The sequence below is a fragment of the Crocuta crocuta genome, unplaced genomic scaffold (assembly GCF_008692635.1).
Source record: "Crocuta crocuta isolate KB4526 unplaced genomic scaffold, BGI_CrCroc_1.0 scaffold445, whole genome shotgun sequence".
Classification (NCBI taxonomy): domain Eukaryota; kingdom Metazoa; phylum Chordata; class Mammalia; order Carnivora; family Hyaenidae; genus Crocuta; species Crocuta crocuta.
The window spans coordinates 3,476,330-3,486,665 of NW_027530847.1; the positions used below are offsets into that span (position 1 = coordinate 3,476,330).

At 42.3% G+C, this 10,336-nt stretch overlaps 1 protein-coding gene across 7 annotated transcripts in view; it reads right to left on the reverse strand.

The window, feature by feature from the left end:
- Positions 1 to 202: 202 nt before the first annotated feature.
- Positions 203 to 10,336, reverse strand: part of TPX2 (TPX2 microtubule nucleation factor) — a 55,883-nt gene continuing 45,749 nt past the window's right edge. For 6 of the 7 annotated variants that reach the window (XM_077769352.1, XM_077769348.1, XM_077769349.1 and 3 more), the window contains 6 exons: positions 7,861 to 7,956; positions 6,669 to 6,845; positions 6,130 to 6,276; positions 3,455 to 3,566; positions 2,589 to 2,776; positions 203 to 1,024 (listed from right to left, as the gene is read on the reverse strand). In XM_077769352.1, coding sequence (XP_077625478.1) covers positions 914 to 1,024; positions 2,589 to 2,776; positions 3,455 to 3,566; positions 6,130 to 6,276; positions 6,669 to 6,845; positions 7,861 to 7,956 — 831 coding nt within the window. In that variant the 3' untranslated portion in view covers positions 203 to 913. The remainder of the gene's footprint in view (positions 1,025 to 2,588; positions 2,777 to 3,454; positions 3,567 to 6,129; positions 6,277 to 6,668; positions 6,846 to 7,860; positions 7,957 to 10,336) is intronic. The other variant, XM_077769355.1, reaches the window with a different exon arrangement.

The window sequence follows — 10,336 nt, forward strand, 5'->3', positions numbered from 1 at the left end:
AGAGTGGTTCCTGGAAGGGAGTTAACACAATATGGAAGGACAGAAAAAAGTTACAAAGCATTTCCCTCTAAGAACAGAGCCTGTGCTTTTAAAAGTTCCAAAGGTCCTGGACCTTCTTCCTCTTGAAGTATCCATTTCCCCAATAAGGTGTGACCTCCAGAGGGACTTGACAGAATTAAAAACGTCAAGTAACAACATCAGGGAGGGGAAGACAAACACATTTATTCTACTCCAGTTTATTGGAGGACTTCAAATGTGTACTGTGCGGCATTCCCTGTTACCATCGGCACTGACGAGGGGAGAACGTGCCCTGGCAGCAGCTCTGTCCCAAAGTGCGCCGATGGCTGCTGCGAGGCTCCCTGTCGGTCCATGCGGTATTCTTCATGGTTGTGTGAACAAGGCTTCTACCCTCATAGTGACGGGTTCCCTAACAGTAATTCCATTTTGTGCAGAGAAGAGGAAAAAATCTGATAGACTTGCCCTCTGGTAAGCCATGACTTAAATCCTACCTTGGTATTTAACTATCTTTATTTTCTGATTAAAATAGAAAAAAAAAGGAGGAAGGAAGCAAAGAAGCAATAGAAGTTATACTGTGCTGATACAGAGACTTTAAAGTCTAATAAGAGTTAAGACTCATATTAAAGGTCTACTGATGGTTCAAAGGAAATAACTACAGGAAGTCAGAGCGAGACATACATGAGTTGCGTCTCATTATTAGCTTCAATAACGTAGGGGAAAAAATTCTCAACAAAATTGGAGTCCACACTTGTCAGGTATGCTCCGTTGGGCGTGGGCAGCTAAAAGTCTGGAGAAATGGATTCTCTTCATGCCCTGTGACAAGGAAAGAAGGCTCCTGGTTTGATGAAAAGAGCAGCCTCTGTTCCCAGGTGGTACCTGCAGCTCACAGCTGAGGTTAGCAGTGGAATCGAGTGGAGAACTTGGGAGAAATGGGCACAGTCAGAGGCTGGTCACTTGACTTGACTTCCACACCCTGGTACTTGCGTATTGGATTTGCCTTGTGCACCTGCAGAGAAAGGAAAGATAAAGTTACCAGTGATGAGGATGTTAGGGAACTATACTTAGGGTTGTTTTTATTTTTCCTTCTTGAGAAAATGTTTGTATAATCTTACAGATACAAGTCAAAGAGGGGCAGAAAAAGGCAACACAGCATAACAGAAAAGCACATGTGCTCTGGAGCCCAAGTGAGTCTCCATTCAGGTCCTGCTGGGTCCCTCAGCTTGCACCACAGAACGTCAAGCCTATGTCCAGCGTGGTTGTCTATTACTTGGATGTAACAGTGCTGTACCCAATTGCAGCACAGAAGAGACACATGTTAAGAATCTGCCAGGGCACAATCTTAAGCTGAGTCTTAATATTCACCCAAACCATGGACAAAAACCAAACAAACCAATAACCAAGAAGGGTTGCAGGGAGAAGGCCGCCTATGCTTCTGGATAGTCTAAAATCAGTCCTGCGTTAAGTCAGGTTAGTCAAGAGAACATTGACTGAACGGTGCTTTAGGAGGCGGACATCGGCCCACATGGAGAATTGCTGTAACACCTCTATGATAGGCACAAACACAAGAGGCAGTACCAAGTGTTGAAAAAAAAAAAATCAAAGAACTGGAAAAAAAAAATGGTTTCATGAGTATTTCTAGAGCAGGGACTGTATTTTCATCCAATCAGCAAATGGCAGCTTGGTTTTGCCAAGGAGCTAGTCCCATTAATAATTTGTCCCAAGAGCCTTCCTGCAGCCACAGTCCTCTCTGCCAACAGCTGTATCAGCAGCTGGCCTAGCATTTTTAGGCAAAACCTCAACAACTTCTATATTTCTATATTCTTCCTTTTATAAAGCATATGAAGCTCCACCTGCAGCTGTCCTCTTCCTCATTAATGCCCTTAAATGCGGCTTGCTGCCCCACCGAGCTAAAAAGTCCTGACTGAGAACTAAGTTTTCCTTCTGGATAATCATTATGTTAGCGTGAGCATGGGGGGGGGCACACGGACCAACAAGTGCTATAACCCCAAGGAACTTGAGTCCAGTACTAAGGGGAAAATGAAAACACAGTTGCCACACTATTCCCACACCCTTCCCTACCTATGTATTCTTGTCTAAGTGTAAAACCACATTGGTGTTCTTAAGTCCAAAGGAAATAATAAAAATAAGTTAAGTAAAAGTCCTAGCAATGCATCATTGTGCATGTTATATCACATGAGAGCCTCCTTACGAAGACCCCTGGAGGAAATTCTATCTGAATTCGGTATCAGGAATAAATGTTTTGTTTTGTTTTTAACAACTAGCAGATCACAGCTCGTGAACACTGTGAGTTTTGTAACCAACAAGCTGCTTCCTAAAAAGGGGCCAAAATTATGGCTCAAACTTGAAGCATGGATGACAATGTGCACACCGTTAGCACTGTTCACATCACAACTTAGTCAGCATTCTTGGTTTGTGTCATTTCCTGCTTCCACTCTGCTTTTAGGTGGTCCTTGTAGGCCACCCTAGATTCTTTCTGGAACAAGGCAAAGTACAGATAAAACAAAACAGAGACAACTGTGGGTTAGTGAGGGCTCGTGCTGCCCAGTTACCAGCTCTTTCCGTAACCTGGCCAGCTCCTCCTTCTGCTGCTCCTCCTCCTGGTGCCTGGCCTCCTCCAGCTGCTGGACCTTCTGAGCTTCTACCTCAGCCATTCTCCTCTCCAGCTCCTGCCGCTCCTTGGCTCTCTTCTCGGTGGCCAGCTGAAAAGGTTCCTGAACTAGAGAACCAGAAAGGCCCTCTGAGTACAGAAACAGAGAGAATATTGGTGCACGAGCAGAATCTGCATAAACTTAGCCTGCAAAGATGCAGCGAGCGGTAGATACTGACATGCATGGCAACTGAACGGCTAAGCTCTAGGGAAGCCCTGGTAGCAGAAAGGTGGAGTAAACCACCTATAAAAAGTCCTAGAATTTTACCAGCTGGAAGAGCTCCTGGAAACCATCTGATTAGGAGACAAGCATGACCGATACAGATGAAACAGCTTGCTCCGAACTACATAGTGATTCTGAGACAGATGTAGGAGAAGAATCCCATCTTTTGACACTCTACCCAGTGCAAAGGAATTAAATGTTTTATATCTAAGGCTTGCTTCATGGAACTCCAGAAAGAAACCCTAGCCCTTCCTCCCTCACTTACTACTCTTAGGAGTAAAGCCTGTAACTGCGGTTGAAAGTGCCAACTGTGTCTTCCCAGGCTCTTGTTCCACGACTCTGGCCCCAACACATTCTGCAAACTCAACACAGCTGCTGGGTTCAACAAAGACACAAAAACCTACTCTAAAAGGAGAACAACTAGATACTCTAAAGGCAAATGCTTCTGGTTGACACAGCTGATACTGACATAACTGAATCCCAGCATCCTCCCTGGGAAGTCTGACAGTTCTACCCCGATCCCCTGAGAGTACATATAATACTACCAGCAACGGATTTCTTCTCTTTCTTGGGGACAAAGGGCTCCTGGGAGATGACGGTGTTAGGACGAGCCTTGAAGCACGCTGCTTCTCTCTGCTGTTTCAGTTCTTCCTCCAGCTATGAGAGAGAGAGAGAGCCTGTTAGAGAAACAACGACACAAATCTCCACGACTACCACCTCAATGATTCAGGCATTAATGTTTCTAAACTGCTTCATCTAAATAAAGACAGCAGATGACTTCCTCTAAACCCCAGTTAAAAGCCCCTTTACAGGGGTGCCTGGGTGGCTCAGTTGGTTGGGCATCTAACTGTTGATTTTGGCTCAGGTCATGATCTCACAGTTTGTGAGAGCAAGCCCCGTGTTGGGTTCTGTGCTGGCAATGTGGAGCCTGTTTAGGATTCTCTCTCTTCCTCTCAAAATAAAAAAATAAACTTTAAAAACAAAAAACAACCCTTTACAATGAGTAGATCAGACTAACAACCTCCGAATCCAAGGAAAACTGAAAGTATTTAAGGTACTTTTAAGGCCTATCTGAACATCACAAAAATAAACATGTGGATATTATATACCCTTGGATGTGATCACCTATAAAGTATTCTCCCTTCCAACCCCCAAAAGAATCTAACTAGAATTTAATCAAGCCTCTAGCTCTAACTACTCATTTATAGGAAATACAGAAGAGGGGCACTTGTGTGGCTCAGTCAGTTGAGTATCTGGCTCTTGATATCAGTTCAGGTCATGATTTCACAGTTCGTGGGATCGAGCCCTGAGTCAGGCTTTGCACTGACAGCAAGAAGCCTACTTGGGATTCTCTCTCCCTGTCTCTCTGCCCCTACTCCACCCCACAACATAAACAAACAAACAAAAGGAAATACAGAAGATACAGGAACATATTAAATTCAATGGGAATGCAATGACCAAAATCTGGATTGTGGAAAACTTACAGGACAAACCAGTTTATTTGGCAAGTAATATGTAGGTAGAGGAGCCTACAGAGAAAAAGGGATTTAGAGACACATCAAACAAATGCAATATGTAGACCTTAATTGAACAATTCAACTATCTAAACCAATTATGAGAGATTTGGGGTTATAAGAACACTATTTGTCACTATAAGGGATTACTGTTACTCTTTTTTTTTTTGTAAAGATACACACTGAAGTATATTTACTTGCTATTTGTGAATGAAATGAGGTGAGACCTAAAATTGGCTTCAAAAGTAATCCTTTGTTGGTAGAAATACCCAGTGTAGCAAAACAGGTACACGTCAGGTTCACTAATCATTATACTATTTTCTCTACTTTTGTGTAGATTTGAAAAACTTAAAAAAAAAGTTTTTTATTATAGTAAATACCCCACACAGACATTTTGTGTCCTGATCCTTGAAAGAGATTCACTACTACTTCCAAAACAACAGTCCTAAGTTTTCCAAGGAAACAACACCAACAAGGGACCTATGTGCAATCATCTAAGCAATCACATCTCTTGAGCTTCAAGAGGGGTGACTTCCGGGGCACCTGGGTGGCTCAGTCGGTTAAGCTTCTGACTTCAGCTCAGGTCGTAATCTCACGGTTCATGGGTTTGAGCCCCACATCAGGCTCTGTGCTGACAGCCAGCTCAGAGCCTGGAGCCTGTTTCGGATTCTGTATCTCCTTCTCTCTCTGACCCTCCCCTGCTCACACTGTCTCTCTCTTTCTCTTAGAAATAAATAAAACATTCAAAAAAAATTTTTTTAAAGAGGGATGAGTTCCTAAAAAGATTAGCCCAGAGCTCCTCTTGGACAGAGTCCAGGATACGTGATGATATAAAAAACACTGACAAACTTAGGGATTCAGGGGTATTATTTTCCAAACGGGGCAGAATTAGATCCCAATTAAAACAACTGACAATCAATTGTTTTTAATCACCTGTCATCTACAAAGAGCAAAGAGCACACTATGTTGAGAAAACAGCATACCATAATACGGATCTATTTATTCTCTCCATACTGTTACCCACAGAAGGGAGTGAACATGTAATGAACACATCTAATAGATGGAAGAGATGAGATCTTAAACTCCTAATGCAAGAAAAGCCTGACGATTCTCACATTCCCCAGATGATCACTTGGAGCAGAGATCAGCACAATCAGCCTGCAGGCCAAATCTAGCTTGCGACTTCTTTTTGTACAGCCCTTGAGCTAAGACTGGTTTGTACATTTTCAAAGGGTTGAAACACAAACACACACACACACACACACACACCATATGCAACCTACAAAATCTAAAATATTTACTATCCAAATTTGGGGCACTTGGGTGGCTGAGCTGGTTAAACGTTCAACTTCAGCTCAGGTCATGATCTCATAGCTCGTGGGTTTAAACCCAGCATCAGACTCTGTGCTGACAGCTCAGAGCCTGGAGCCTGCTTCAGATTCTGTTTCTCCCTCTCTTTCTGCCCCTTTGCCTGTCACACTCTGTCTCTCTCTCACTCTCAAATATAAATAAGCATTAAAAAATAATAATAATAAAGTATTTACTATCTGGTCTTTTATAGAAAAAGACTACTGACCCGATTTAGAGAACCCCTGAAATAATCCAGGATGTTAGCTCCCAGATGAATTTCAATGCCGTGGGTCTACCTAGTCTAACCAACCAATAATGAAGCAATGAGCATTTTGGCTGCTCTCCCCATCCCCCACCTGGTGCTTCCAAGTCTGTGCCTTCAGGGCACCTCTTCTGTCAGTCTCCAAGCAGAAAGGCTCAATCTGAGTTGTGCTCTTCACCTTCTTCTCTGGCAGGTTAACAGTGTCAAAATGAGGCAGAGGAAGTGCCTTGAACTTGGGTACCTAATAGAAAAGAAAACATAAGATTTAAAATCCTAAGGTCTCTCTAGCTAGAAAGCAAGAGTTCCTCCAGAGTATTTGGATGAATCTGAAACACAGGAAAGGCCAGTTTTCAAAGCAGCATGGTACGAACAGCAGAAAGAGTGATGGGCTCAAAAGAAAATCAAGGTTATTCTCCCAATATCGCCAATAGCTGGTAGCATGATCGTGGGCAAGTCACTTAATCTCCTTGCAGCAGAAGGGTTATTAACAACTTGCCCCATTTATACTTCATAAGGTTCTTAGAGGGGATCAGAGAAAGTCAGTGATTTTATAGTTAAAAGTGCAACATAAAAGATAATCTTTGACAGGTGAAAGAGGAGTATTATGTTAGTTGCAGAAATGGAAACACCTACCTCTCCTTTCTGCAGTTCTTTTATTTTCTTCTCCTTCTGTAACTGACGTTCTTTGTCTCGAGAATCAAAAGAGAAAGGACATACTTCCACAGTTCTTGCTTCTGGGATTTGGGGCTTAAAAGGCACCCCATAATGTGGCACAGGCTGGGCTCTTATCACTACCGGCTCCTCCTCTTCCTAAGGAAAAAACCAGTTTAGACACAAGCTCTCTCTCATCTCAGAATACAGACTCAGAAGACACTGTATGAAAGAAGGCATTAATTAAGGCAAGTCACTCAGCCTCCTAGGTTTCTTCGCTTCCTTTTCTATCAAAGAGGGATAATACCTAGGTTGCCTACCACTTCACAGGGGTGAGACCAGTGTGGAAACATCTGATGAAGGACTAACACAATTACTCGTAAAGGATCTCACGTTTTTCAAAGGAAGGTTGTAAAACCGAAATGCGATCAGACAGTATGAACAAAACGAAGAACAGAAGAGAGGCACTAACCAAGCATATACCTTGGCCTCTTCTTTGACCCAGCCTCCAGACTCCACTAAAACATGTGACTGGGAGTTAATGGTTGCCAAACCCAGAATAGGACCACGTACGTTGTTTGGGTTCAAGCCGGTAACATAAGATTACTGTGTATTTTAGTTTCAAATGAACCTATAAAAAGGCTTATGCTTGAGATCTGCTATAAAATTACCCTAACTCTGGATATTTATAGATAAAATGGGAGATGTAACAAGAAACTAGCCTGATCAATGACAGTTTATGTATTCCAATTTCACGAACCATCACCACACAGTAAGTAACCTTAGCAACCCTTGGGTTGGTGGATAGGATAGGGTGGATGTAGCTGCTGAATTTTAAAAGCCCCTCACTGAATGGTGACAATAGCTCAAGCAAAATAAAATACAAGGCATGGCAACTTTGATCCAAGTTACAACAGGCTGATTTTCAATTCTATAGACACGGACAAGCCTCAAGTAAGTTGCAACCAGTTACTACTAAAAGCGAGAAGAGTCATACCCTTAACCAACTGCTTTGCCCTAGAGGGGAGCACAAAAGATGATCAAATGTTCATACCCACTGTGAAAGACAACTCCAGGTAAGAGTGACTGCCTTTGAATTCTATTAAGTTTAAGAAAGAGGAATGCTTAGATTGATGATGCAGGAAGAAGAAAAACCCTCCCTCCCAGGCGTCACCTCATCTTCTTTGGTGGGCATGCGGATCCTGTTCTTCAATGCAAAGGCTGGTGACTTGGGGACCGTGATTGGAAGTACTTTCTTTTCAGGAACACCCTGCAAGGAGGAGGCAATTCAGTTAGACATTCCAGAACAATCTCTACTCGGCTGTATGAAAAGATTAAATCCCTCTCTTACAGGGGAATTCACAGACCAGGAATCAAACAACGGCTAGCGCGTCGGTATGCTGCAGTCCTCCCAGGTGAGACAAAGGCGTGGGGGACTCGGCAGCACCCAACGCTGGGCCATCACACACACGGGCAGTAAGTAACTGCATACGGCCGTGGTGCCATAGTCAGTAAAAACAGAATTCACCAAAGTCTTTTTTGGTATTTATGAAAAACACTCACCACAACAGAAAACAAATTAATGCTGATATTTTACTGTTTTCTCTCACTTTCTACACGCTAATCTCTCCAAAACAAAAATCAAAATAGACTTCCAAACAGATCCACATTCATAATGAGACTGTCCGTTCTCTTAAGCCTATTCCTCATACAACTCTACAATAACTTATGTTCAAAAACATCAGCCTCAGGGCACCTGGCTGGCTCAGTCAGTGGAGTAAGCGGCTTTTGATCCTGGGGCTGTGCCAGTCTGAGCCCCACGACGGGTGCTGACATTACTTAAAAATAAAATCTTAGAAAAAAAAAAAAAATCACACTCAAAGGGCAAATGGGGAAAAAGTATTAGGCAAGAGCTAAACTTTCTTTTGCCAAATAAACAAAGAACAAGAGAAGTTCACAAAGATATACAAGAGACTCAATCTCAATCCTGAAAAATCTAAATTAAAACAGGTTATTTTTACCTAGAAGACTGAGTAATATTTGAAAGACTGATTAATACCAGTGTTGGCATGTACCCAGGGAAGCGGGCACTCACATACAGCTGGGTAAGGGTATAGGTCATAAATTAGTACAACCTTTGGAAATTAGCTATTACATTTTTTAAATGGTCATACTCTTTCACTCAATATTCCGCCTTTAGTATTTGGTCTCTAATTTTGTTTTTTCATATTATTCCTATATATTAAGAGAATAAAAAACTGCAAATAACTCAATTATTTATCAAGAAAAGATAGGTTAAATCCTTTATTAACTTCGGGCGCCTGGGTGGCTTAGCTGGTTGAGCCTCGGGTCATGATCTCGCTGTTTGTGAGGTCTACCCCACATCAGGCTCTGTGCTGACAGCTCAGAGCCTGGAGCCTGCTTCGGATTCTGTGTCTCCCTCTTTCTCTGCCCCTCTCCCACTCTGTCAGTCTCTCTCTCAAAAATAAATAAACATTAAAAAAAAGTTTTTTAAAATCCTTTTTTAAATTGCGGTGCAGCCACACAAAATATTATAGAGCCATGAAAAAGAATCAAATAAATCTTTATTCTTGACATATCACAGTGTTCATAATACTGAGAAGAGAGGAAGAACAAGTTGCTGAAATAGAGAATATTATTTTTTTGTTTTTAAAATATATAAACAATTTAAGCATAAAAAATGAAATCTGGGAAGAACTACTATTAACTTACAGATCTCTTTGAGAGTAGATTAAGAGAGGCAATAAATTTTCTATATTCCGTAATTCTAATACATTCAACTACTCCAAAGATTTTTCCCTTCAGGATTCCAAAACACTGCCAACATTTCAAATCCTTGCAGACTGAATTACATGTACCATACTGTGCACGCCATTCAAAACTAACACGTTTCAGAAAGTTGTTTCATAAGCATTTTCTAATTCTCAAAGAATTTATACTCTATTGTAAATCTGTCAACTAATCCTAACTACAAAACGGTATCTCTTGGCCTTTTTTTTTTTAATGTTTGTTTATTTTTGAGAGAGAGTGAGCCAGCGAGCAGGGGAGGGGCAGAAAGAGAGGGAGACACAGAAACCAAAGCAGGCTCCAGGCTTTGAGCTGTCAGCACAGAGCCCAACATTGAGCTCGAACCCACAAACTGGGAGATCATGACCTGAGCCGAAGTCTGGCACTTAGCTGACTGAGCCACCCAGGCACCCCTCTTGGTCTTTTTAAAAAATGTTTATTTATTACTTTTTAGAGAGAAGGAGAAAGAGAGCATGAGCAGGGAAGTGGCAGAGGGAGAGGGGACAGAGGATTTCTCCATGCTGCAAAGAGCCTGATGTGGGTCTCCAACTCAGGAACCATAAGATCATGACCCATGCCCCTCACTTGGTCTTTTTTTTAATGAAGTGTATGAATGGATCAATTTAAAAAATAATCAAGGGGCACCTGGGTAGCTCAGTTGGTTAAGTGTCTGACTTTTGATTTCGGCTCAGGTCATGATCTCGTGGTTGTGGGACTGAGTTCCATGTTAGGCTTTGCACTAAGCATGGAGCCTGCCTGGGATTCTCTCCCTCCCTCCTCCCTCCCTCCCTCTCTCTCTCTGTCTCTCTCTCCCCCCTCCCTCCGTCTCTCTCTCTGGCCAC